At 44.2% G+C, this 26,308-nt stretch overlaps 1 protein-coding gene across 1 annotated transcript in view; it reads left to right on the forward strand.

The window, feature by feature from the left end:
• The window catches only part of Ankdd1b (ankyrin repeat and death domain containing 1B), a 59,157-nt gene that overhangs the window by 5,498 nt on the left and 27,351 nt on the right, over window positions 1-26,308 (forward strand). Inside the window, 4 exon segments of the mRNA XM_052743522.1 lie at window positions 4,063-4,161; window positions 12,396-12,494; window positions 12,657-12,762; window positions 25,616-25,710. Of these exon segments, the coding sequence (XP_052599482.1) occupies window positions 4,063-4,161; window positions 12,396-12,494; window positions 12,657-12,762; window positions 25,616-25,710 (399 nt within the window).

The raw sequence follows: 26,308 nt of genomic DNA on the forward strand, positions 1-26,308 counted from the left end.
AAACATGGATTTCCTATTGCTTGGCTTGGTGGGGAGTTCCTTCAAGACAGGGTTTATCAGCATGAATGGGTTGGTAGGTAAGACTTGCTTAGGGTGAACTGTAGAGTGCTTTGTAGTCAGAACACAGAGGTGGGTTAATGCTAAATAAAGCCTAAGCCTCGGGGGCCCTGCTTGCTCAGGCCCCTTCCAAGGCACTGGGAGGCTCTGGCAATGTTGCCCATGATTATGTGATCTTCATAAGACGTAATGAGGACACTGTAGCTGCAACGAATTATACACCTCTGATTTGGGCTTTAAAAAGAGCTCCCGCCGGGCGGTGGTGGCGCACGCCTTTAATCCCAGCACTCGGGAGGCAGAGCCAGGCGGATCTCTGTGAGTTCGAGGCCAGCCTGGGCTACCAAGTGAGTTCCAGGAAAAGCACAAAGCTACACAGAGAAACCCTGTCTCAAAAAAAAACAAAAAAAAAAAAAATAAAAAAAAAATAAAAAATAAAAAATAAAAAGAGCTCCCTAAGTCTGGGGAGATAGCTCTGTCAGTGAAGTGTTGGTCACACAGCACGAAGGCCTGATTTATAGCCCTAGCACCCTGAGAAAAGCCAGGCATGGTGGCACATGGTTGTATCCCAGTGCCGAGGAGGTGGAGACTGAAGCTCCCTGGCTAGCCAGTGTTGCCTGATTGGCAAACCTCAGGTCCCACTGAGAGAATGTCTCAAAAATCAAGGTGGAGGGCTCCTGAGAAACATCTGGGTTGACTTCTAGCCTCCACATGTGCTCTAATGCCTATAGCCCTACTCCACCCGCAAAAGGGTTCCCTAAATAGTCTAAACTCGGGCTTCACAAAATATGTAGCTGTTCCAGGCAGAGAAGTCATAGAAACAAAACTGCACTAAGTCATGCAGCACGTGTAGCAGAATGATCTTTAGCAGTTGCATATGTGTGCATGAGTGCATGTGATGGGGTATGTGCTTATGCATGCACTTATGGAAATGTATATACCTACACACACAACTTGTATATATGTGCATTGTATATTTTTGATGTATTATGGGATATGTGTACATATATATGTACATCATATATATTATATGTGTGTATACATATATCTGTACATACATCCACATATATGTATAACATATATACTATACACATATGTTAAACATACACACACACAATATATATATATATATATATATATATATATATAAAACCAGAAAAAAATTATAGCATATCAATTCTTGGAACAAAAAATGGGGAAGGGAAAGGAAATAAGAGAGGATAGGAGGAAAGAAAAGACAGTAGTTGGTTGGGGCCTTAGAGATGGCTCAGCTGTTGAGAATACGGGCTATTTTTTTGTAGAGGATGAGGGTTCGATTCCCAGTACCCACATGTCAGCTCCTGACCATCTTTAACTCCAGTTCCAGGAGATTCAACTCCTTCTTCTGGCTTCTGTGAACATGCATGGAGGCAGAGGCAAAGGAATCTCTGTGAGTTTGAGGCCAATCTAGTCTACATAGTGAGTTCCAGGCCAGCCATGGCTTTGAAAAGAGAAGAAAACTAGAGAAAAGAAGCAGGCAGGTTAAAAAAACAAAAACAAAAACAAAAAACCAAACAACAACAACAACAAAAAACCCTTTGAAAATAGTTATTTGCTAAAACACATACAATAATTTTATCTTTTAAAATTATTCTGAGCATGGAGATTCACTTTTGAGAAAGTAAAGCAGCAGTCATTTTCTTAACTGTCAGGAAGTATAACCTCTGATACATGTTTAAAACAATTTCAAATTTTCTGCACAAAGCAGCTGTGATACTGGTTTTTAACCTACAGCCTCGCACATGCTCAGAAACCTAGCACTGATCTATTTCCCCAGACATTCGTGTGTTTGTGTGTGTGTGTGTGTGTGTGTGTGTGTGTGTGTGTGTGTGTGTGTATGTGCACTCATGAATACGCACTCACATCTGTTTGTGAGTAGGTGTTCACGTGGGTGGGCATGTGTATGAAAGCCAGAGGACATCCTTGGGTGTCACCCCCCACCCTCCAGTCTTCCCTCTCCTCTCTTTCCTTCATTCTACAGAAGGAAGTGCACAGGGTCTTTAGCACATCTCAAAGCCTGTGGGTGGGCTGGAAGGCCCACCATCATGGTTATAGGCCTGGACTTGGTCCTAGATTGTGGCCTGGGGACTAAGCTCAGGGCCTCACACAGACTAGGCAAATGCCCTACCACTGAGCTACCCTTTTTTTTTTTAATTAATATTCTTTCTAATGACAGCTATTTAATCTTGATTATAGCAACTTGTTGTCATGGTTAGTCGCAGAGTTCCTTAAGAACCTGTGATGATGCATATTTAAGTGTAAGCGGTATGATTACATTCTTATACAAATAGAGTGTATGGGGAGGCTGACACGATAGAATAAACTCTACCCCGCAGACGATGTCAAGATGACTTGTGTTTTGTAAACACCGCCAGTTTAGCAAGCAAGAAAAGAAAATATCTTAAACCATTTTCTTTTTTCTGTAATTCCCTGTGTGAAACAAGAGTAGTCTGTCCATGCCCAGGCGTCTTTAGGGGGAACTAAAACAGTACTTATGAAAAAACGTGGCACGAATACTTCTGATTAGCAAAACATACATTGTGGGAAATGAGGTAAACTGTCTGTGGGCATCCTGGGAGCAAACTGTGCCTTTTTCTTCGAAGGAGAAGATTTCAGTAGCCCGCTTTCTCCCCCGCTCCCCCATTCTCTAACTTTCCCCTTCTCTGCTTCCCTCCTTCCTTCCTCTCTTCCTCCAGCCTGGCTTCTCCTGTTCTTTCCTTCCCTTCCTTCCTCCTTTCCTGTTTTCCTTCCCTCTCTTCCTTCCTTCTCTTCCTCTTTCCTTCCTTCCTTCTTCACTCCCTTCCAAACCGATTTATTTGTTTCTATGCAAATTACGTTCTTTTTTAATTGTAGAAGAGGGATGCTAGAGAGTCGGCGCGTAATGATGCAGGGCACTTGTCACCCTTACAAAGGACTCAATTCATTTCCCGGCCCCTACGTGGTGGTTCATAATCACTGTGACTCCAGTGCCAGGGGATCTGATTTCTTCTGGCCTCTTCGGGCACACATGTCACGTATATATACATACAAGCAAAACACTCACACACATAAAATTTAAACTCTTCAGAAAATATATAGAAGAAAGAAAAAGAACAAACTGAGACATTTAGGAAATTTTGTCATGAATTATCAATATATTCTATATATTATCAATATATTCAACAATTTAAATCCTAAGTATCTCCAAAAGCCATCTTGAAGGCTTGGTTGCCACACAGTGGAAGCTGATGAAATGTTTAAGAGATGGGGCCTAGTAGATGAGGACAGATCCCTGAGAGTCTACTCTTGGAGGGGTCTCTGGTCCCCCACCCTCTCCCTCTCTCTCCTTCTGTTGAATGGGAGATGGGCAGCTTTGCTGTCTCACATCCTTCCTGCCAGTTATAACTGAGACTCCAACACTGTGAGCCCAAATAAGGTTTCCTCCTTATGAATGGCTTATCTCAGTTATTTTGTCCCAGAAACAGAACATTGACTAACATATATTGTGAAAAAAATTACCATTATTAATGATTGTATATAAGAAAATACAGCTTTGCTTTGTGAATGACTTTTATGACATCACTGTGTGGCAAGTTATACAGGGCATCAGTCTGGGCAAAGCCTTCAGTGGATTGCCAGATTCTCAGGGGCCTTTTGACAACAGGAAAGGTAGGCTTCTGCTGCACATAGTTCTTACCCCTTTCAAAGGAAAAAGCAAAAAGTTCAACCAAATAATCAGAATGCAAATAGTCTATAGGAAAGTACCGACCATGTGAGAGACAGGAGACCCAGCTGAACATGGAGGCTCAAGTCTGTAATCCCATCATTCAGGAGGCGGGCACAGGACCACAAGTTAGACGCCAGCCTTAGATGCCAGCCTGGGCTACACTGCGATCCTCAGTCTCATAAACAAAACAAAAAACAAAACAAACAAAGGAGACGGGGTGTTAAGAGGTCCGACAACCAAAGATACGAATCCCGTTTCCTCAGATGAACCACACAGCCCTGCACTTTGCAGTGGCGAGGAGTCATTTATCTGCGGTGGATTTCTTACTGAGTCGCAAAGCCAGGGTGGATGTTGCCGACAAGGTAAGCTCACGTTCCGTGGAGACTTCAGTAGACTGAATTGGTGCATGACCTGCATACAGGAGAATTTATCTCTACAGATGTCTTCCTCTCGTGGGCACACTTCCGTCGGCAGTGCGCATCGTTGGACAGGTCTCTTGAGAGAAGACACACACGTTGTGTGCTCTTTGTACTTGGTAACTGAATTGGTCACTCACTAAGACTTGGATTTTCACTTATTTTCCCGTATTGACCTTACGGCCCTGGCCTCACTTACCAAAGCAGTGTGATTGTCCACATTATGGTCGGATTCATGAAAGACACACACTCATCAGCTCCAGGGACTTTACATTGTGACTTTGTCCCGTGGACTCTGATTCCAAATAAAACTTATCAGATACATGTTCTGTGCCAGGCACAGGTATCAGGGTGGGTATTTAATGCCATCTCCCATCTAATCCTATGAAAAAAAAAGTATTAGTAGAATGCCCAATTATAGATAAGGAGACTCAGATACAGAGATTAAAGATCCTGTCCCTCAAAGTTACATTTAGGAAGGACAGGAGGCAGCTTTGAACCGAACGTTTCTGGTTCCAGAGACTGTGCCTTGAGCTACAAACCAGCTTCTGTCTGTCTGCCAAGATCACAAAACCCATCCTGAGGGCTTTCCACCTACTTGCCCACCTCCATTTAGTACTTCGTGGCACAAAGAAGCTAGCCAAAAAGACCCCAAATTGTGCTTATCATCTCTTGTTGCAGAAGACAGTGATAGCTCTATTCATTATAGAACTCTGAGCTCGCTGGGTGGTAGTGGTACAGGCCTTTAATCCCAGCACTCGGGAGGCAGAGGCAGGCGGATCTTTGTGAGTTCGAGGCCAGCCTGGTCTACAGTGCGAGATCCAGGAAAGGCACAAAGCTACACAGAGAAACCCTGTCTCGAAAAAAAAAACCAAGAAAAACAAAAAAAACAAAAAACAACAAAACTCTGAGCTCTTAATTAGTTATATAGATCATAGCTCTTTTTTATTACTTTAATTTATAATCAGTGTGCACGTATGGTGTGTGAGTGCAGGCATGTGTGTGCCACAGCATATGTGTGGAAGTCAGAGGAACTAGTCACATCTTCCGCCATGGGACCCTACCTAGTCCATGGTTCTCAGCTTTACACCATTTAGAGATGCTCACAGAGCCCTTGTGTTCTCTCTGGTCTGGACACCCTGGGAGGGAATGTTCAACACTGTTTTCTCTTCGCCTCGCCCAGGGCCTGGGAGTAAATATTTGGGTGGTAAGAGGCTCCTGTTCTTCCCTGTTAGTCATCGGACTGGCTTCGTTGGCAGTCACAGACAAAGTGTAGATTTGATAGTGCTGGGATTTTCCTTTGTGTCACCAGGGAGGCACAGATCTCTCTTGATTATTGCCATGGCGCTGGTGAGCAAGCAGATTGTTATGTAGTAATCCAGAAATAAAAATTACCACCAGATGACTGCCCACTCATTCTCTGAATATAATTAATTGTATAACAGCCGTGGTTTGGGGGGAAGGGGCGTGGCTACTGGCTAAACCCAGGACTCTGCATATGTTAGGTAAGCATGCCATCACTGAGCTTATCCCCACCTAAATAACAAAACAAAACAAATGAACAAAGCAAACAAACAAACAAAAACAACAACAACAACAACAAGATCAAACAACTTTATTTTGAGACAAGGTCTCATTAAGTTGCTCAGACTGGCCTCAAACCCACTATGTAATCCAGGCAGGCCTTGAATTTACAAACTCGGACGTCCACACAGATGGTTTTACTAGCCTGCTACATCCTTATCATGGCTGTGGTAATTCAGGGGTATGTGCTTTAGGTATGCAAACTCTGGCTTGGTTATTTTGACTATTAGTTAGCCCATAAAAGATACATTGGCCAGAGACGTGATTACCCAGATATATTTATATTTTGTCATTGAAAATTTCTTACAATATCTTTGTGTTTTAATTTTACTTTAATCCCAGCATATTGCCTGATTAACTTCCTTTTTAAAGTACAGTGCTGATTTTTGACAGGCATGCAGGTTTATATAACCACCACTACTTTAAAAATGTAGAGCAGGGCCTTGGGGTGTAGCTTAGTGGTAGTGTGTTTAGGATGCACAAGGCTCTGTGTTCAATCCAGCTTCAGAAATAGAGGAAAAAAAACCCAAACAAACAAACAACAAAAAACTAACAAAACTTAACAAGAACATGCATCACCCCAAATTTCTGTCATGTTGTCTGTGCATTCTAAGCTGTCTCCCCGCAGCAGCCACTGATCTCTGTGCCTTTACCTTCTTGAGACTGTCACCTATGCGATAACACCTGTCATATAATCTTTGAGGCTGATTTCTTTCACTCAGCAGAACACTGCTGATGTTCACCCACGTCTTTTCTAAATGCCCCCCTTCCCCTTTTTAACTGAAAAGTATTTTTGTTTATGGATGTAGCCTAGTTTACCTGTTTACCACTTGAAGGACGTGAGGATGGCTTCTAGTTGATTATTATAAGTAAAGTTACTGATGCTGGGGAGACAGCCCAGTGGGTCAGATATCTGCTGCACAATCATGAATTTTTAATGCCTAGCACCCACGCAAGAAGCCAGGCATGGCTGCACACACCTATAACAGCAGTGCCGGGCACAGGAGTCACAAAGATGGGTGCATCCTGGTGCCTCCCTCTCCTCCAACATAGTCAAAATGGTGAGCTCCAGGTGCCTGAGAGATGCTGTTTAAAAAAATAATGTAGAGATCAATAAAGAAAAATATCAGCAATCCCCCTGGACCTCCACATATATGTGTTTATGCACACACACAAAGAAAAGGCACTGTAGACATTCTTGTATGTTTTTTCAGACACAACTTTTCCTCTCTTTGGTATATGAGACTGCTAGGCCCATAGGGCGCGCGCGCGCGCGCGTGTGTGTGTGTGTGTGTGTGTGTGTGTGTGTGTGTGTGTGTGTTTGTGTGTGTGTGTGTGTGTGTGTGTGTGTGTGTGTGTGTGTGTGTGTATAACTGGACATGAATTGCAGACCTGCCAGGGGACTGGGCTGCTTTCACCCTCACCAACAATGCAAGAGGCCAGTTTTGCATTGCACCCACGTGGCCGCCTGGTATTGACGGGTGTTTCTCATTCGGTTCTAGCCATTCTGTTCAGAATGAAGGCATCTCACTGTGGTTTGGTTTGTGCTTCTCCACTAGGGGATGACGTTAAGTGTCTTTTTACCTCTTACTTACCATGTATGTCATCCTTAGTGACATTTGCTCAGATTTTTCGTGTGTACTGGGGGTGTGTACCAGGGCTTTCCACATATCAACTGAGCCTTCTACCACAAGCTGCATCCCCACCCAGATCTTTTGAATGTTTCTAAAAACTGGGTTTGATTATCCTTTTACTTTCTTTTAAATTAACCTTTAATTGTAAAGTTTTGGGAGTTCATTACAGGCTCTGAGAACAGATCAAACCTTAGGTGCGTATTTTGTATTATTTTCTCGTATCTGCAGACTGCCTTCTTAGTGTTCACAGAGCAGAGGTTTTTAATTTTAATGAAATGAAAATTTGATGTTCCTTTTGTTTTGAGACAGAGTCTCAGTCTCATCATATGACACTGGCTGAGCTAGAACTCTGTAGGTAGACCAGGCTAGCCTTAACCCAGAAATCCTCCTACCCCTGCTTCCTGAGGGCTGGTATCAAAGGCATGTGCCATCGTGCCTGGCTTAATGTTCCTCATTTTAGAAATAAGTCCTGAGACTGATAGGCATATATGTAGGGACAATTTTCCTAACCATGGCAAATTTCTCATATTTTTCTTCTAGACATTTTATGGTCGTATGTTTCCTTTAGTTCTGGTGTTTCTATGGTTTCAGCATGTCCCCGTAATTCATGTGGCAGAAATAATGACCTTTAAGAGATGACTAGCTCATAGCACTGTGCCCTCACGAATCGATCAATGCTGTTTCCTCAGGGGAGGGTTCCTGATTGGGTGGGCCCCCACCCCATGGTATGATGTAGCTCACCAAGGAATCCTCTTGAGCTTGAACTGCTAACCCTCCAGAGCCGTGAGCCAAACCTATTTCCTCTCCTTGTTAATTACCAGGCTGCTATTATTATACAGCTCATTACAGCACCTTAAAACAGATTAGGGCAGCGGTCCATCGGGTTGATTTTGGTCCAGAGCAGAAACGGGTTGTGATGACCAAGTTTTATATAATGTCACTCCAGTTTCCAGAAGTTTTGTAATGCAGTTCAGATTTGTCCCCAGAGCCACTCTGATCCTAGACAATAGTCTTCACTGGAGTTCAGTTCTCCAAACTGTTTGTCACAGGGTTAAGAGTCTGTCCAGGTGCAGCCCAGGGCGCAGTCCAGGAGTGTACACGCAAGCTCCTTCTTGTCCACAATTAACCCCTCCTGCACACACACCATGTTCCAGGTCCCCTAAGCTGTCAGGGACAGAAGAGAGCAATGAGGCATGAATTCTGTCACCTTCCTTTCCTCAGGGGCTTCCTTCTGTCCCCTTTTGTCCATGTCCAGTTCCAGAATTGGAACCACCTTGAGTCTCTAGGAAAACAATGGAAACAACAGCTTCCTCAGGATTGTCAGTATTCATGAGTTTGAATTACTTTCCCCGATCTGCCTATTTCCATTAGTTTTCCAGAGTCCTCGGATAGCTGGGTTTTTATCCAGAGAGTTTAGCTGCTTTTGGTGGGAGGAACAGAGGGGAGGACACTTGCTCCAACTTAGCTGGAGCCGTACCCTACATAACAGGACTACATGGTGAGACTCTGTCTATAAATAAATAAACAGCAAAACCAAGGTTAAGAGCAACCGAGGAGGATACCTGACATTGACTTCTGGTCTCTACATGTAAGACACACACACACACACACACACACACACACACACACACACACACACACACACACACACTCACCCCAAACAAACAAACAAACAAAATCCATGATGTAAAAACATCTCAGATGCTGGGCAGTGGTGGTGGTGGTGGCGGCGGCGGCGGCGGCGGCGGCGGCGGCGGCGGCGGCGGCGGCGGCGGCGGCGGCGCACGCCTTTAATCCCAGCACTCGGGAGGCAGAGCCAGGCGGATCTCTGTGAGTTCGAGGCCAGCCTGGGCTACAGAGTGAGTTCCAGGACAGGCTCCAAAGCTACACAGAGAAACCCTGTCTCGAAAAACCAAAAAAAAAAAAAAAAAAAAAAAAAAAAACCAACCCTCAGATGATTATATTTGATATGGATATAATGACATGAGACAATCCTGGTCTTAAGGACCCCACTGTCAAACTGAGGGGCAATATAAATACTGTAATATACTAGTACTATTCAAGGCACTGAGGCTCAGGGGCAGATGCATGGCTCAGCCACTAAGGACTAAAGTGGGTGGCATCCATGAGCTTTGAGATAAGCTAAATAAAAGGAGGTTCTTAATCCAGGGTAAATGTCTGCTTTCTTGAAAGTCCTTGGGTGCACTGCTCCTCACCTAAGACTAGGCTGGTTATGGGGAGAGCTCATCAGTGACTTTCCAGCATTTTGTACTTTGAAGAGCGTGTGAGCCGAGTGCCACCCATGTCATGGGCTCAAGCTTGCCTACACTCCAGGACAAGACTTTGTGGCATGGAGGGTGCTCTGGGGAAATGTATGTCTGTACACTGTACATGGTGATTCATTGCCTCCAGCAGGAATTTGTGGTTTCAGAAACTCGAGTTGTTTCTTGCTTGGATTCCCAGAGTTTAGATTTTACAACCCGTGCTAGGGGTTTTTAAAGCCTGTTCACTTCAAAATTAGGAATGATCTCTTAGGGGAAAGAGAGGGCATATCACTACGTGATTTATCATCTGTCCCAAACAGGACCATATGTGAAGCCAGATTTAGAAGACCACTGACTATGGAACAGCGATAGATGGGAGCCTAAATGACAGGGGAGAATCATGGTTAGTGCCCCTAAGAGAACCTCAACCAACATGATGGGTCACAGTGTTCCCTGTAAAAGGAAGAGTGCAGAAACCGCTAAGCTTTCTGTTTATCGGTGTTTTAACTATGGAGTGCACCAAGTCTCTATGCAGAGTGAGAGCTGAGCTACAAGTCTGATGGAGCATGACCATTTACAGCAAGGTTTCTCAGCAGAAAGAAGTGTTTGTTGACGCAGTGACACTCGGGACCGTGCAGTTCCTTGCTGTGGGGCAGCCTTGTGTGTTGTGGTACATTCAACAACATGCCTGCCCTCTGCCCTTTAAGTACCAATATCACCCTGAGTCATGTGTAGAGACCCACAGAGGTTTCCTAGTGAAAACTTACTCAGCGTCTGAGAATCTGCGCTGCTTTACCCAGCAACATGGCATAAGGGGATGATTTGGCCACAGGCATAGTTACAAGTGTTTGGAAGGGTCTACACTTGGCTGTATGCTTTGATCTAGCAAGGGGGAGGTCTTTTGTCCCACCCCTTGGAATTGTTATAAAAAGCCCCTTTGAGGAGACAGAAGGAGCCAGTGGATTTTGATCCAGGTCCTCCCAAGGCTATCCTGTGTTTCTGTCTTTCTCCTCTCCACTATCTTTCTATCTAAAAGTTTCCTATCCCTCTCTCCTCATAGGAACCTTTAAAAGCTGGCCTCCCACAGTCATGACTGTCAGAAATATCCCAAGACATTTCTAGGTGTCCCCTGGAAATGACTTGCCCCTAGTCAGGAGGCACTGGTTAAGAATTACATAGTAATAAACTGGGACTTGCTAGTTCACTCCCAAACCAAACTCTCTTCAGAATAAGAGAACACCTGAATACAGTGTCTGGAGCAGCCAAAGAAATACCAAGGGGCTTATCCATGTCACAAACAGGAGAAGTCTACAGACCTGTATTTCTTGGTTATTTACTCGGATATGCACATGTAACAAGCCTGTATACTGGATCAAAACCTTAGTTATTTGAGGCGTAGATGATGCACAGAAGACATGGGTTGCTTTTTGACAAGATAAAGGAAACAGAAAAGAATACACATGACCTTAACAATAAGGAAAAAGACAGCTGGGCATGGTTGGAGGATATCTGTAATCCCAGGATTTGGGAGGCTGAGGCAGGAGTGTGGCAAATTTTGAAGCCAGCCTGCTCTTCATAGTGAGACTCTATCTCAGAAACAAAAGAAAACAAAATCAAAATGGTCTGGAATGTGAAGCTGCAGCTGAGCATAACTAAGCTGAGCAGCATGACAGGACCTGGCAGCTGCGGAGTGAGCAGAGTCTGAGTCGGCATTGACTGTCCCTAAGGACCACGCCTAGAGCACCGGCTCTCCCCTGCTTCTACAGCTTGAGCTGCCTGCCTAGGTCTGTTCCCCCCCTCCTGATGCCACCTTCTTGAGACAGCCAGTGTTAAGTGCTGGCTCTTTGTTTCCTTCCACATCTTGGCTAGTTCAGTGTACGATTTAACAACTCAGCATACAGCTTCCCACAGGTCAGGAAGTTACGAAATGAATCTCTCAATCTGACAACTTTATTCATGCACAGAGAGGCACAACTTGTACCATCTTTTCACCTTGAGCCCCATTCCTTGTGTTTTGTTTGTTTGTTTGTTTGTTTGGTTGTTTTTTGGAGACAGTGTTTCTCAGTGTAACCACCCTGTAGACCAGGTTGGCCTCAAACTCATAGAGATCCGCCTGTCTCTGCTTCCTGAGTGCTGGGGTTAAAGGCGTGTGCCACCGTCGGCTGGCGCATATTTTGATTTTTATTGAACTGCCCGTTAGACAGTAACATTTTGCTTTTTTTTATAGTATCCTAGGAGACCGGGCTCATCTGCATGCTTTTCTGAGGTTTGTCTTTTGTTGTTGGCGATGCTTTGTAAAAAACATTCCATGTATTAGAGATCCATCTATCTTTACTAATGATAGAGTTTTGAAAGTGTCATTTGTTTAAGGTTTATGTTCCATTTTTCCTTTTATAACTCTAAATCAAGAAAGTGCACATTATCGTCTAGTTCAAAAATAGTGATTGTTTGTGTGTTTGTGCTGTTGTATGTATTTATAATTTCTTAGTATACTGTAGTGCGTTTCCTTTTATTTCCTTCAGATGGAGACCCACTTGTACCTGTATTACTTATACGTCCTCTATAGAATTACAATATCACTTTTGTTACATATTAAATTACTTCTTATTTTTCCAATAATGTAGTATTGCCTAGGCTTGTGTTAGCTGAGGCCGTTCATTTGTGTAATCAGTCCTTCTCTTCTCTGTTTTTGGGGAAGCACAGTCTGACAGTAATTCACCTGTCAGCCTGGTCTGGAAACTTCGAGATCATGCTCATGCTAGTTAAAGCTGGAGCAGACCAGAGAGCCAAGAGCCAGGTAGGTATGCAGGTCCCACGGGGACATGAGCTCTCACCTCACCAGTACCGGGGTGGGAGTTCTGGGGTCCCACTGGCGCTCAGGTCACTGGTGCTGGGACGGGAATTCCAGGGTTCTGTGGTAAACATTTAACGCCTTCATCCTGACTTCACCTCTCTTCAGGAAGGAATGAATGCTCTCCACTTCGCAGCTCAGAACAATAACCTGCACATTGTGGATTACCTCATTCAAGACTTGCACCTTGCAGGACCTGAACCAGTCCAACGAGGTGTGCCCGCACATTCTTAGTTCTGCTTCTTCCTGCTTGGGCGGGGCTGCTAGAACAGCAAGCGCAAGGAGGCTTGGCCCTGTAGCCAGCTCCTCACCTCTCTAGTAGACCGCAGAGCAGGAGGGAAGTGTCGCTGGTGGCAGTGGCCCAGGCTTCTGCATGTGGGGAGAGCAGGGAGCATAGAGAAAGCCAGGCTCCGCCTTCCCTTTGCATTCCTTCATCCTGCCCTGGTTCGGACACTATCCACCTCCATTAGTATTCACAATGTGTGCTCAAGCTTTATTGTACGGTGCCTGACCCTTTTAGAGTGTATTTGACCCAAAGTAAGAGATTGATTAAGACACAGAAGGAAGGCAACTTATGTGCATTCTTTTAGGGACAGGCCTAGGGCCTAGAACATACATCACCACAGTGGACTCTTGACTCATTTTGTGGAGACAGTGTGTGTAGGAAGGAACAGGCAGGCTGATGGGTTCAGGGACAGAAGCAGGTTTCATGAGAGCCACCTTCTCCCCTCCCCTCCTTTTTTTGAGATAGGGGCTTGCTCTACAGCCCAAACTGCCTCTGAGCCTGTGATCCTCCTGCCTCAGCCTCCAGAGTGCTGGAATTAGACATGCATCACCACACCCAGCTTTCTCTACTTCCTGAGGTTTCTGTTTTTCATGTCTGTCAACCTGTGGTACACTCGTTCCTCCTCCTCTGGCAATCTGCTGAGGAAAAGGCTGAAGAGCTCAGTGGTGTGTAGAGCTACACATCCACCGAGAGACCTTAGGTTAATGCGGGTTCAGAGACTACAAGAGAATGAGCCAGGGCGTTCACTGGGGTGGTAGGGGAAGCCTCTCAAAGCTGATTTTTTTTTTCTACAATAAACCTGGATTGATGGACCAGACAAATAAAATATACTGTTTTTCTAAGATATTCGAAAGAAATGTCTTAGAAATCCAGTAGAAATAGAACTTACTAAGGGCTGGGGTGGGGGTGGGATGGGACAGGTAGTTGTTCACTGGGTAAAGAATTTCAGTTTTGAAAGATGAAGAGGGCTATGGAGATGCATGGTGGTGATGCTTACATAACGATATGAACGTATCTAGTCCAGGGCTGGAGGTGATGCTGTGGGTAAAGAGGCGCTTGCCGCCAAGCCTGATCCTTGAATATGATCCTTGGAACCTACATGATGGAAATAGAGGACCAACTCCCACAAGTCCTCTGACCTCCATGCACACTCGGTGGCATGCATCCGCCCACACACAAAATAATGAACAATCAAACCTAATGCCACTGAACTATGCATTTAATAATGATTAGTGGGGTAAATTTTATGACTATTTTACCATGACATTTAAAAAGTGGAGAAAGAAGCCTATAAGGAGCTAGGACAGGAAGTGATGGCTGTTGACTTAGCATCTGTATACAAGTATTGTGGATTTCACATTGTGCAAGAAGGATTACTCTGGGTTTACCCTCTTGCCCAGACCCTTCTCATCAGAAAGAGCTGTTCATCTACCAGGGTGAGTAAAATCCTTTTCTGTGGCTTGAAGAGAATTCTAGACTCTGGCAAGAGAAGCTTTTACTAGGAAGGGACCTTTAAGACAACATGAATTTAACTAAGCCTATGAGAATTTGGACGGAGCTCAGAGCACGTCGGACCCTGGGAAATCCGGGCAGCCCTACACATCCCTGTGTTATTACCAGAGGAGAGACATCAGAGCCAGGAGTTTGTTTGAGGCTAAGTAGTTTGAATGTTTGGAATCTGAATGTCAACCTCCATCTGTGATTGCAACTAAAGAAACAACCATGTTGGGAGAGGGCACAGTAGAAAGGAAGATGCAAAGGCCTTTCGGGTAATGGCTGAAAATGTACGCATGGTTGGTGATGCCTCTGTCAGCCGTGTGTGTTGGGAACATCTACTGGTCTAACAGAATCTGAGCTGGAAGTCCTTGTAAGTCAAATGCAGCTTCTTTGACGGGGAGGGGTGGTAGTAAAGAGTGTAAGGGGAATTGAGAAGACATCTGTTTTCTCATTCAGGCATCCCTCAGTATCCATAGGGGATTGGTTCCAGGACTCCTCTTGGATGCTAAAATGGGCAGAAGTTCAAGTCCTTATGTAAAATGGTGTAATACTTTATATAACCTCCACACAGCCCTCTGAGCTTTCTGAAACATCCCTGGCTTGCTGTTGATAGCTGCTTCAGCGATAATGCTGTGTAGTTAATTAAAACATGCGGTGGGGTAAATGACAAAGAAAATGTCTACATGGTCAGTAGATGCAGGGTCTCCCCTCCCTGAATATTTTGTATTTTGAGTAGTTTTATTCACCCATGGATGCATGGGCCAAATGTGCTGAGGCGGCATTTAGCCAGAGCTATCAACTGCCCTGTGAAAGGAGAGCTCCCCGGGTGTCTGTACCCCACCTCCCGGCCCCTGGGCTGCATCTTCGGCTCTGAACACTCATGACCTTCCAGCACACCTTCCTGTCCTGCTTTAGTTACTCTGGGTTTTCTCCTTATGCTGGGTTCTGCTTCCCATAAAGGGAAATGCTGTGAGGTGTGGAGGTACACAAAAAGACCCTGGAGCTGTGTCCCAAAGATCCCTGTGATGAAGAATGGGTCAGGTGGGACTTTGGGTTTAATGTTTAATGGCTGGTCTTGACCTTTTTGTTGCATTTGGTGACGTACTAAACTTTAAATGTAAAATAATTTATAATCGATCATTTCAACTCCTCAAACTTGTTTACAAACAAAAAATTTAAATGCATCAAATTAAAACATAGATGCATAAAAAATATGAACGAACAAAGGAAAAACAAAAAGAGACAAGAACCCTGGACACTGTTTATTCTAGTTAAAGATAAGCACAGGATCCTGGGCCAGGAGGCATGGTGATCTGCTCCAGGCATGAAGCCTGAGTCTCAGACACTCTTCTTGGACTTGGCTGGGAAGTTTTCCTGCCTTCCAAATATAGGGAATTCCTTGAGACTGCACTGGAAAGAAGCCCACTAGAACATAATTCAGATGGGTTGTGTTGTTTCTAAAAAAAAGAAATGACACGATAAGAAACTTTATTTTCAAAAATGCATATGGCTTTGAAATTTCTATTGGTATTTTTGCCCAATCGTACAGATCCTAGACAAGAAAAAAGATCTATATCTTATTATTTACATCTTATTATTGCTTCATCTTTCTTTAAGGTACTTTTGAAGTATTTAAAACATCATGTTAAACATGCTATTCTGTGTAACTTGGCCTTTACATTTTTTTTCTTGGTAACATCTATAAAGGGCATCCAAAGTTCGAAGACTTAGCTCTTCTGTTGGAAAGCAAGATGCTTTGTCTAGAATAATTCAGTCTTTCTTAAGCTTTCTATGGGTGTGGATCCTCACTTTGTGTAGCTATACAAAACTGTAAAGCTTTGCAGCAACCCAGAGCAAAAACAAAAAAAAAGACAGCCTATTTTAAAATTGAACAGACCTCTAATCCTTCTAGAGAAATGTTTGTCCTAGCTGTGGTTTACAGGTGATTAGCTGCTTCAAACTCATACAAGGAGTTTAATCCCCAGAGTCATATGTTAATAACACTAAGCCAACTCTGGAGTTAGGAGGTGGGGCCTCTGGGAAAGGATCAGGATTAGATGAGATCACCAGCATGGAAACTCTGTGATTGAAACCTGATGGCTTTGTAATGAGAGGGAGAGACACACTCCCTCTGTCTCTTGCTTCGTCGTAACTCTTGCGGATGTTTCAGGAGTCAGCCAGCTAGAAGGCCTTCCCCAGATATGGGCCTAGACCTCCCCCCTTTTAGAACCATGAACCAAATAAACTTCTTTAGCTTTATAAAGTAGCCTGCCTTTGGTATCATAGTAATGAAAAAAGAACACAGATTGATACATATATTTCATATAGTATATACATATATATGTATATATTAGAATTATAGTCTCCAAACTGATAAATATATATTAGAATTCTTTCTAAGTAACAAAACTCATCTTAATCTGTGCTGAGAAATAAAGATAATCTGCTATTAATTATTATAAATGAGGTCTTTGAGGGAGTGTCTTGCTGATTTCAGACATGGCGGGTCAGTGTTTTTTTCCTTCATTGGCTGTCATTTTGCTGCCTCTGGTCCTCCCTGTGCTCTTGGTGTGGTGGGAGGGTGTCTGTGCACAGCTTCTAGTTTACAGCCTTATGGATCTTGACTCAAAGACAAAAGACTTTCCTATCAAAGTTCATATATAAGTGTCACAAGCAATTCTGTTTGGTCCTGTTTGAATCACGTGCTCAATTCTGAACCAATCACCATGACCAACATGAGTTATACGATCACTTCCCATGGCAGGAGGAAGTCAGGTGAAGTCTAGCAGTGCTGAATACAGTAAATGGCACCATATGAAAAGGCATGACCATCAGCAAGCTGTGGTTCCCACATCTAAGCTGACTGGGGCCAAATGTGACCTATGATAATGTTATAGGCCAGGAACCTAAGAAGATCCCCTAATGGACACTGAAGCCAATTGCATAATTCTGTGACATAGCCAGTTGCTTCAAAGAAGTCCCTGGGCCTGGGGATAAAGTTTTTTTTTTGGTAGAGACTTTTCTAACATGCACAAGACCCTCAGTTCAGTCTCCAGCACTGGACAAATAAAGGCCACTAACCAAAGTCGCTGGAAGTTATGGTCTTCATTGTCAACCTGATTAGACTGATAGATGCCTAGGCAGCCAGGCAGGTGCGCATCTAGTCTGAGACGGCTTGTCCAGGGATGATTAGACCTCGAAGACTCTGGCTTTGTTCAGTGGTTTAATCTGTTGATTATGGATCAGAATTTGAATAGACCGTTGGGAGATGGTGGAACTGTGGGAAGTGGAGACCAGTTAGGGGAAGCGGGTCGGTTGGGACGTTCCTTTGAAGGGTGTCTTGGCCCTGGCTCCTTCCTGGTCTTTGCTTCCTGACTGCTGTACGTGTCTCGCCGGTCTCATGCCCTTCGTCTATGATGTGTCTATCTTGTTACAGCCCAGAGTCCACAGAGCTAGCCAATAGCGGACAGAAACTTGTGCACCCATGGGCCAAAACAAACCCTTCCTTGTTAAATATTTCTGTCAAAGCCAGGCAGCAGAGGCAGGCGGATCTCTGTGAGTTCGAGGCCAGCCTGGGCTACAGAGTGAGTTCCAGGAAAGGCGCCAAAGCTACACAGTGAAACCCTGTCTCAAAAAACAAAACAAACAAACAAAACAAAATTTCTGTCAAATATTTATCACCACATTTTTTGAAGAGAGGGCTTTACTTATCTCACGCAGGTACAAGTGGCTTAAGTTATGTCTGAATCCAGTTCATGTACTGCCCTCAGCACTCTTCATCTCTTTTCACTTTTCACTGTTCGAGCCTCTCACTCCTAGTCACAGTCTACTTATCAAGTGGCAAGGAGGGCTAGCGACATCTCAGCTGATGACTCTAGAATAAATACAGAATATGTCAGGAAGAAAAAAAAAAACAAACCCACGGCTGGCTCTGACTGGCCTGGTGTGATGTGTGGCCAACTCAGTCAAGTAATCCTTGGAAGTAGTGGGAGTCTCAGAGTTGAGAGTTGCATCAAAATGGGCTGAGGGCAGTGTTCCAGAGGAAAAGATTATGGGCAGAGATTGGGTAGCAGGTGTTTTTAATCTCCTGATACAGCACATCAGCCACCTTCGCAGGCAGCTTTCTGTCTCCTCTTGTTGTATTTTTTCCCTGTCCACACACCGTCACACTAACCAGTACTCTCACCCCGTTACCAGCACTCAGTTACTAAAGTACCGTATGAACATGTGCTTATGTGCCTCTCTTCTCTGGAGGACCCCTCCTCTCTGCTCTCGCTCTTGGCTGTTCTATTGCTTAGCGCAGTATCTGCATACATGCATACGCAGGAGAACTGCGGACCACAGGAATGATGTGGAATGGCAGCGGTTTGGGTAAGAACGGCCCGTAGGCTCATGGATCGGAACGCTTCGTCACCGGGGAGTGGCCACCAGGAGGTGTGGCCTTGTTGGAGTAGGTCCGGCCTTGTTGGAGGAAGCCTGTCACTGGGGCTGGGCTACTGCGGCCATGAGGACCAGCCTCCAGCAGCTCAGGGTTCGAGGGAACCCAGCTCAGGGTTCGAGGGGGCCCGTTGCTCAACTTGACTTTTCTGTCCGAGAGAGTAAAACGTAATTCTCTGGGCCAGCGAGGGGGGCTAAACTTAACTCTCCGGGGCTGATGAGAAGGTAAACACACTCACTCTCTCTCTCTCTCTCTCTCTCTCTCTCTCTCTCTCTCTCTCTCTCTCTCTCTCTCTCTCTCTCTCTCTCTCTCTCTCTCTCTCTCTCTCTCTCTCTCTCTCTCTCTCTCTCTCTCTCTCTCTCTCTCAGGGTCTTTCTCCGTTCTCTCTCCTGCTTGTTATTTCTTTTCTTACTTCTATCCAGATGTATCCCTTCTACTTGATGTCTTTCTTCTAACTTTACTTTTTCCATTATAGCTTACATATCCCAGCAAAATCTTTCAAGCAGTTAAAAATTATAACGTGGTTGCATTCTATTTTCAAGTGAATGATTACAATTAATACAGGTAAAAAAAAAAAAAACATGTTCCTCATTTCCCTTACATGATTAAATAGCCTATGTATTTTAGATGAAAAACAAATTATCCCAAGAACCCACATACGTTCATACCCAAGCAACTTGTTATAGATGAACAGAGTATAAGCAAGCAAGGTGTTTTCTTAGCTGGTTCTTTGCTATCAGGCTGCATTTTGCAAAAGGATCAATCACTTTATTACTTATCTTATAGGGTAATCTTTTTTCTCTTTTTCTTTCTTCTTTATTTTATTTATTTATTTATTTATTTATTTATTTATTTATTTATTTATTTATTATTTATATTTTCTTGAGACAGGGTTTCTCTGTGTAACAGTTCTAAGCTGTCCTGGAACTCACTTTGTAGACCAGGCTGGCTTTGAACTCACAGAGATCCACCTGCCTCTGCCTCCCAAGTGCTGGGATTAAAGGCATGCACCACCACCAACCACCAGCCCTCAAAAGGTAATCTTTTTTTTTTTTTTTTTTTGGTTTTTCGAGACAGGGTTTCTCTGTGTAGCTTTGCGCCTTTCCTGGAACTCGCTTTGGAGACCAGGCTGGCCTCGAACTCACAGAGATCCGCCTGGCTCTGCCTCCCGAGTGCTGGGATTAAAGGCGTGCGCCACCACCACCCGGCTTCAAAAGGTAATCTTATAAAGAATCTTAGAAGAATCACAGACCTAAACTTCTATACATGAAAAACAGTCATCTTGACTTTAAATCCTCAGGGTGTGTACCCACCCATCAACAGTTTTTTATATCAGGAAGCCGAGGGCAGAAATAGGTACAAGGAATTAAACATCATCTTTGATCACCAACCAATCCTAGCAAGAAAGGCTGATGTCAGCTAGTAATAATTGGGCCGCTTTGTCCTTGTTCCCTGACCTTAACGAGTCCCTCACTCAGTTATGTGTCTTTCTAAACTTTAGATTGTTTCTCAAGGTTTTTTACCTCAAAGCCATTAATAGAAACATCTTAATCTAACCTTAAGTCATATGTAAAGCTTTGTTCTAGCTATGATGCACACTGAAACCTGTGAACACATCTCTCAACATTAAAAGAATTTGAGCTAGCTAGGTTTCTGGGACACAACTGTTTTTCTTAATCATTACTCTAAGCCACAGTCTCTATGGCCTCTCAAGAGAAACTAGCTGTGTGACATTTCCTTGTTCTTATTTTCTATCCTTTGTAGCCCCTGATTTATCAGGGGGTGGGGGCAACACCATGTCTTGCCTATATTAGTTTTTCCACTAAGCTAACCTCTACCACAATTTCTCACTATGTTTATTAAAGACCCTCAATCATCAAAATCCTATCTAAACTAACACTATCATTGTATAAAATCATTGCTTCAATTAAACAGTACAGTTTAAGAAGAATTGATCTTTATAATAATCCACGGGTTAAAATGCCCAGTAGAATGGGATGTTTCCATTAGAGGCAGTGGGGATCTTCCCACACCCATTCACACCATGCCGGATATCAGAGAAAAATGGCCGGAGCAAACATGTAAAGACACAGCAGTAGCAAGAGACATTCTGGGGTTGAGGCTCTCCAGGCCTTGCCTATCTGACATTCAGCCATCAGTGCCTTGGATGCTGGTGGGCTCATCCCTGAAGTCAATTGCCACCTACTGCTTCTTTGATGTGGCCTTTGGCAGTAGAATTTGGGGTTTCAAATACTCAAGCCAGATCCAGATGTAGAACTCTCAGCTCCTCTCCAGCACCATGTCTGCCTTTGTCCCGCCATGATGACAAAACCTCTGAAGCTGTATGTAAGCCCTGATCAAGTGCTTTCTTTTATAAGAGTTGTCGAGGTCATGTTGTCTCTCCACAGCAACAGAACACTGACTAAGACGACCTTATCTTCATCTAGTATTAAGATCGGCACCTCTTGTTCCCCTTTTCATGATTTACGTGTTACTTAGGTTTTGTTCTCACTAAGGACACACACACACCCAAGAGCACAGTTTAAAACAAGGGAAGATTTATCGTAGCTCATGACTGCAGAGGTTTTATTTATCATGCCAGGAAGTGTGTGGCAGAGCACAGCAGCTTTCACCATGGTGGGGCGAGGGAGCAGAGCTGAGCACAGTAGGACAGAGCCAGCACAGGACAGGCCCCAAGGACAGGCCCTCAGTGACCGGCACCCTCCAGCCAGGCCCATCTCCCACCCTTCTGTCACCACCAATAATCTATTCAAAACTCAAATCCATCAGTGGATTAAACCACTCATTAGGTCAAAGCCCGCAGCAACTTCAAATCCTTCGTGGAGACGCCCTCACAGACACTCCTAGAGGTGTGCTTTATTAATGTCCCTGGCCGTCTCATAATTCGGTCAAGTTGATAAATAAGATTAATCACCAAAGTTGTTTATGGGACTCTGTTGCTAGAGTTTTCCTGTCTGGCCCACAGTCAGGACAAACTCTCTGCCCGCCAGTCCCACAGCCACTCAGACCCAACCAAGTAAACACAGAGACTTATATTGGTTCCAAACTGTATGGCCGTGGCAGGCTTCTTGCTAACTGTTCTTATAGCTTAAATTAATCCATCTCTATAAATCTATACCTTGCCACATGGCTCATGGCTTACCGGCATCTTTACATGCTGTTTCTCATCATGGCGGCTGGCAGTGTCTCTCTCACTCAGCCTTCCACTTCCCAGCTCTATTCTCCTCCTTGTCCTGCCTATACTTCCTGCCTGGCCACGGGCCAATCAGTGATTTATTTATTGACCAATCAGCAACACATTTGACATACAGACCATCATCATACAGGACTCTTCATCTGCTGTTGCCATTTGTGGATATTTGTGGTAAGTCACATACAGTAACTATCAGCCTGTCCTTTTCAAATGCACTAGGTTTTGTCCTTCAGTCATAGCCCAATGTGCAGGCGGGAAACTGTGACTCCACCCTAACTGTTCCTTCCCATGACCCTGTGGTGATTTCCTGAGAATAATCAAGGCAGCGAACCCTTCTAGCTTTGAAGACCAGGAGATGTAGGTCTTATTGATAATGCATGTAGCCTAAGAACAATGGATAACTCAAACTTTTTGGTGCTGGTCCATTTCTCTGGCTTCTGCCCATTCATGGACAGAGATCTCCATAAGGCTGATCTCAGCAGATGTTTTTCATTTTGTCCAATAGGCACTGGACTATTTTAGCCTCTTTCTCTGCCTTTTCCCCTCCCTTATAAGCAAAGAGTGATCATGATCTTTTTGTTAAACATCATTAGCAAGCGATTAGCTGACAGATTCAGAACGCCATTTATACAATCTTGTACCCTCTTTACATTAAAGGCATCTTGGTAAACTCTCAGTTAACACATTAAGCCAAGCTGAGTTTCCTTCTTTTTAGCTGAAGAAAATTCATCCAGTTTCTTTTTTCTTTTTTAAAAATAGCTGAAGTTGAAAAATTAAGTTTTCTGTACATCTTTTGCTTTTCTTGATGACATTTTGGCTGTTGAAAATGCAGTCTCCAATACCAACAGGAAAACTTGGAGAAATTACCATTATTCAAAAATTCTATATTTGAAGAACCATATATAAACACGCCTCTCTTCACTGAAGTTTCTGCATGTCTCTGCTCCATTCTTCCTTTCCATTTCATTTTTTTCTTTTTTTTTAAAGACAGGGTCTCTCTGTCTGGTTCCTGTTCTGGATCTCTGTTGACCAGGCTGGCCTTGAACTCACAGAGATCCACCTGGCTCTGTCTCCCAAGTGCCAGGATTAAAGGCGTGCGCCACCACAGCCTGTCCTTTCCATTTCAAATAGACCCACTGTTAAGATTCTGCACCACGCCAGATGCACCACTACGTGACAGCACATGCGCAGTTTGGGGTCTTGAGTCTTACATCATCAGTGTGTGCTGGTGACTACGTATGTGCCTTAAAAGCCGGACGCAGACCCCCACCCTCTCTCTCTCTCTGCTCTCTGTTCTCTCTCTGCTCTGCTCCCTCCTTCCGCCCCACCACCTTTCTCTCCAGGCCTGGCTCTCCTCTTTCCCCTCCCACCCTTTCCCTCCTCATAAAGCTCTAAAAACTAACACTGGGTTCTGTCGTGACCGTGACCTTTCCACACGGTAACCAGCGCCATTTATCATCCTTTCACCCACCCTCAAGAGTTCTCTGGTTGATTCTTAGAAATATAACCAGTGAATACTGTTATGCCCTGATCACAGGGACTTCCAAAAGACCACCACAGAGACTGAATCCCATATGTAAAAGCAAAGAGCCTTTATTTCAAGCTTGGAGCTTGGTCTCTCTCTCTCTCTGTCTGTCTGTCCGATGCATTAACACATCGACACATCGGTGAGAGCAGAGAGCCCAGAGCCTGGGCTGGGTAGGGTTTTTATCATAGCAGAGGTTGGGGTGAGGGGATTTCCAGGGTTCAGGACCCTGATTGGTTGACATTTGTCTAGGGGTCTAAGTGTGTGCTGGGAACATTTGGCATGTTGGGTATTTCCCCTTAGATGCTGGCCCTCCCTGGGTGGGGTTAATTTATGGCTTTTTCTGGGGACCAGGTGGTACCTACCCGTAAGCCTGTCATGGCAGCTGTGTCTGGGCCCCTAAGCCTGTCATGGCAGCTGTGTGGTCAACCTGTTTTAGGGACCCCACAAATATGACCTCAAATTTGATTATGGGAAGTCTGGAGAGCTGGCTCAGTGGTTACGAGCACTTGCTGCTCTTGCAGAGGACCTGGGTTCAGTTCTTAGCCCCAACATGGAGGCTCACAACTGTTTTCACCCTAGTTCCAGGTGATCCAGAAGAGCTCTAGTAAGCCCGAGCATGGCAAACACATGCCTACCCATGACAAATATGGCACTGGCAAGAATTGCCTTTTCCCCTTCCCCACCTGTTAAAAACCATTAGATTGGGCCAGATGGTGGTGGCGCACACCTTTAATCCCAGCACTCGGGAGGCAGAGGCAGGAGGATCTCTGAGTTCGAGGCCAGCTTGAGCTACAGAGTGAGTTCCAGGAAAGGTGCAAAGCTACACAGAGAAATCCTGTCTCGGAAAACAAAACAAAACACATTAGATTAATTTCCTAAAACTATCCCCCAAGGTCCATTCCCTTATTTGACCACTGACTCATTCCTGAGAAAAACACCAAGGTCCAACAATCAACATTCATTATTTGGCTAACATGGCTAATCAGGATTTATCAACTCACCCTAGCATAGACTCCCCCTTTTCCCCTTAAAAGCCCACTCCTGCAAAAACAAACAAAAAAACAAAAAACAAAACAAACAAAAATAAAACAACACCTGCTTGTTGCTTGCTTATTGTTGCAACTGCTTGTCGTCTGTCTTTGCAGCTTCCCTGCCCCCACCCACCCACCCTCTCCCCAACCCCTCCTGAGTAATAAATCTCCTTTGTGTTGAGAATTTGGTATCTAGGTGTGTCCTGTACCAACTCTGATGGGGGGTGGTCCTCCTTTGCAGATCCAATGTTCTCTTCTGGCCTCTGAGGGCACCTTGCATGCATATGATACACATACATGCACTCAAGGTTTACATACACACATTAAATAAAAATAAATACATCTTTAAGAATAAAGTAAAATTCAGGACTGGAGAGATGCCTCAGTGGTTAAGAACACTGGCTGTTCTTCCAGAGGTCCTGAGTTCAATTGCCAGCACCCACAGGGTGGCTCACAACCATCTGTAATGAGATCTGGCGCCCTCTTCTGACCTGCAGGGATACATGCAAACAGAACACTGTATACATAATAAATAAATCTAAAAAAAAAAAAAAAGAATAAAGTAAAATTCAGTTGATCAATGTTGTACCTGAATGAGCTTCACGTGGGTTAAATACTAAAGAATTTCTGTCTCATGTGTTTTTGTCAGTAAGACTCAGGGTGATGCTCGGGCGCTTCAAACAGGATCTGGCACTAGCTGATGTCTGATCTATTCAGGAATTCTTGCTGCATTTGAAACGGCAGCTGATCATTAGATGGTGCACTATATATATATATATATATAGTGCTTCTCCGATGCTTCAGAGGACCTCTTCTGAACACTTGTCACCATGAAACTGATTCACTGCTGGCGTGGGGTTCCCCACAGTTCTGATGGCAACCCAGAACTGGATCAGCTTAGGTCCAGAGACATTATCATCCCCTTCCCGTGAGAAGGGGACTGGGGTTGATAGGACCAGAAGGACCACCTTAGCTGCCTCATTCCCTTTAAAAGGCTACCCACTCCTTGTCAGTTATCCCAATTGTGTGCTGAGTGTGAAATACACAGAGAGTTTGTGATTGATTTCGGAGAGGAAGAAAACCATGTCTTTTGGCAGCTGAGAGGGGCCATGTTGAAATGATTGAAAAACTTATCTTCCTTAATCTGCATACTTCAGAAAAGGATGAAGTGAGTTGGAATTAGGTTTTTTTTTCTTTCTTTTTTTTTTTTTTTTTCCTGAGAACAACGAGGAGAAACAGTTGGTGTAGGGATTAACAATCAGTATGCAGATTGCATGACAGGTTTTTGGGTTTTTTTTCTGGTCCACAGTAGAGTTCTTAAACTGTTACTACTGAGAGCATGGACTGTGCAGGTAAAATCCATCCATTTTTTGCTGTAGGTTGTCATGATTGGTAGGTGGTTTTTTGTTTTTGTTTTGTTTTGTTGAGACAAGGTCTCTATGTAATCCTGGCTGTCCTGGAGCTTGATATATAGACCAGGCTCCAGGCTGGCCTGGAATTTACAGAGATCCACCGGCTTCTGCTTCCTGAGTGCTGAGATTAAAAAACGTCTACCACCAGGCCTGGCTATGATTGCTAGTTTTTGCTTCATAATTAAAAAAAAATCTTTTCAAGACAGGGTTTCTCTATGTAGCCCTGGCTGTCCTGGAACTCACTCTGTAGACCAGGCTGGCTTTGAACTCACAGAGATCCACCTGCCTCTGCTTCCCGAGTGCTGGAATTAAAGGTGTGTGCTGCTACCTCTCAGCCATAAATGTTTTGAAATT

The sequence above is a fragment of the Peromyscus californicus genome, unplaced genomic scaffold (assembly GCF_007827085.1).
Source record: "Peromyscus californicus insignis strain IS unplaced genomic scaffold, ASM782708v3 Scaffold_18__1_contigs__length_77618521, whole genome shotgun sequence".
Classification (NCBI taxonomy): domain Eukaryota; kingdom Metazoa; phylum Chordata; class Mammalia; order Rodentia; family Cricetidae; genus Peromyscus; species Peromyscus californicus.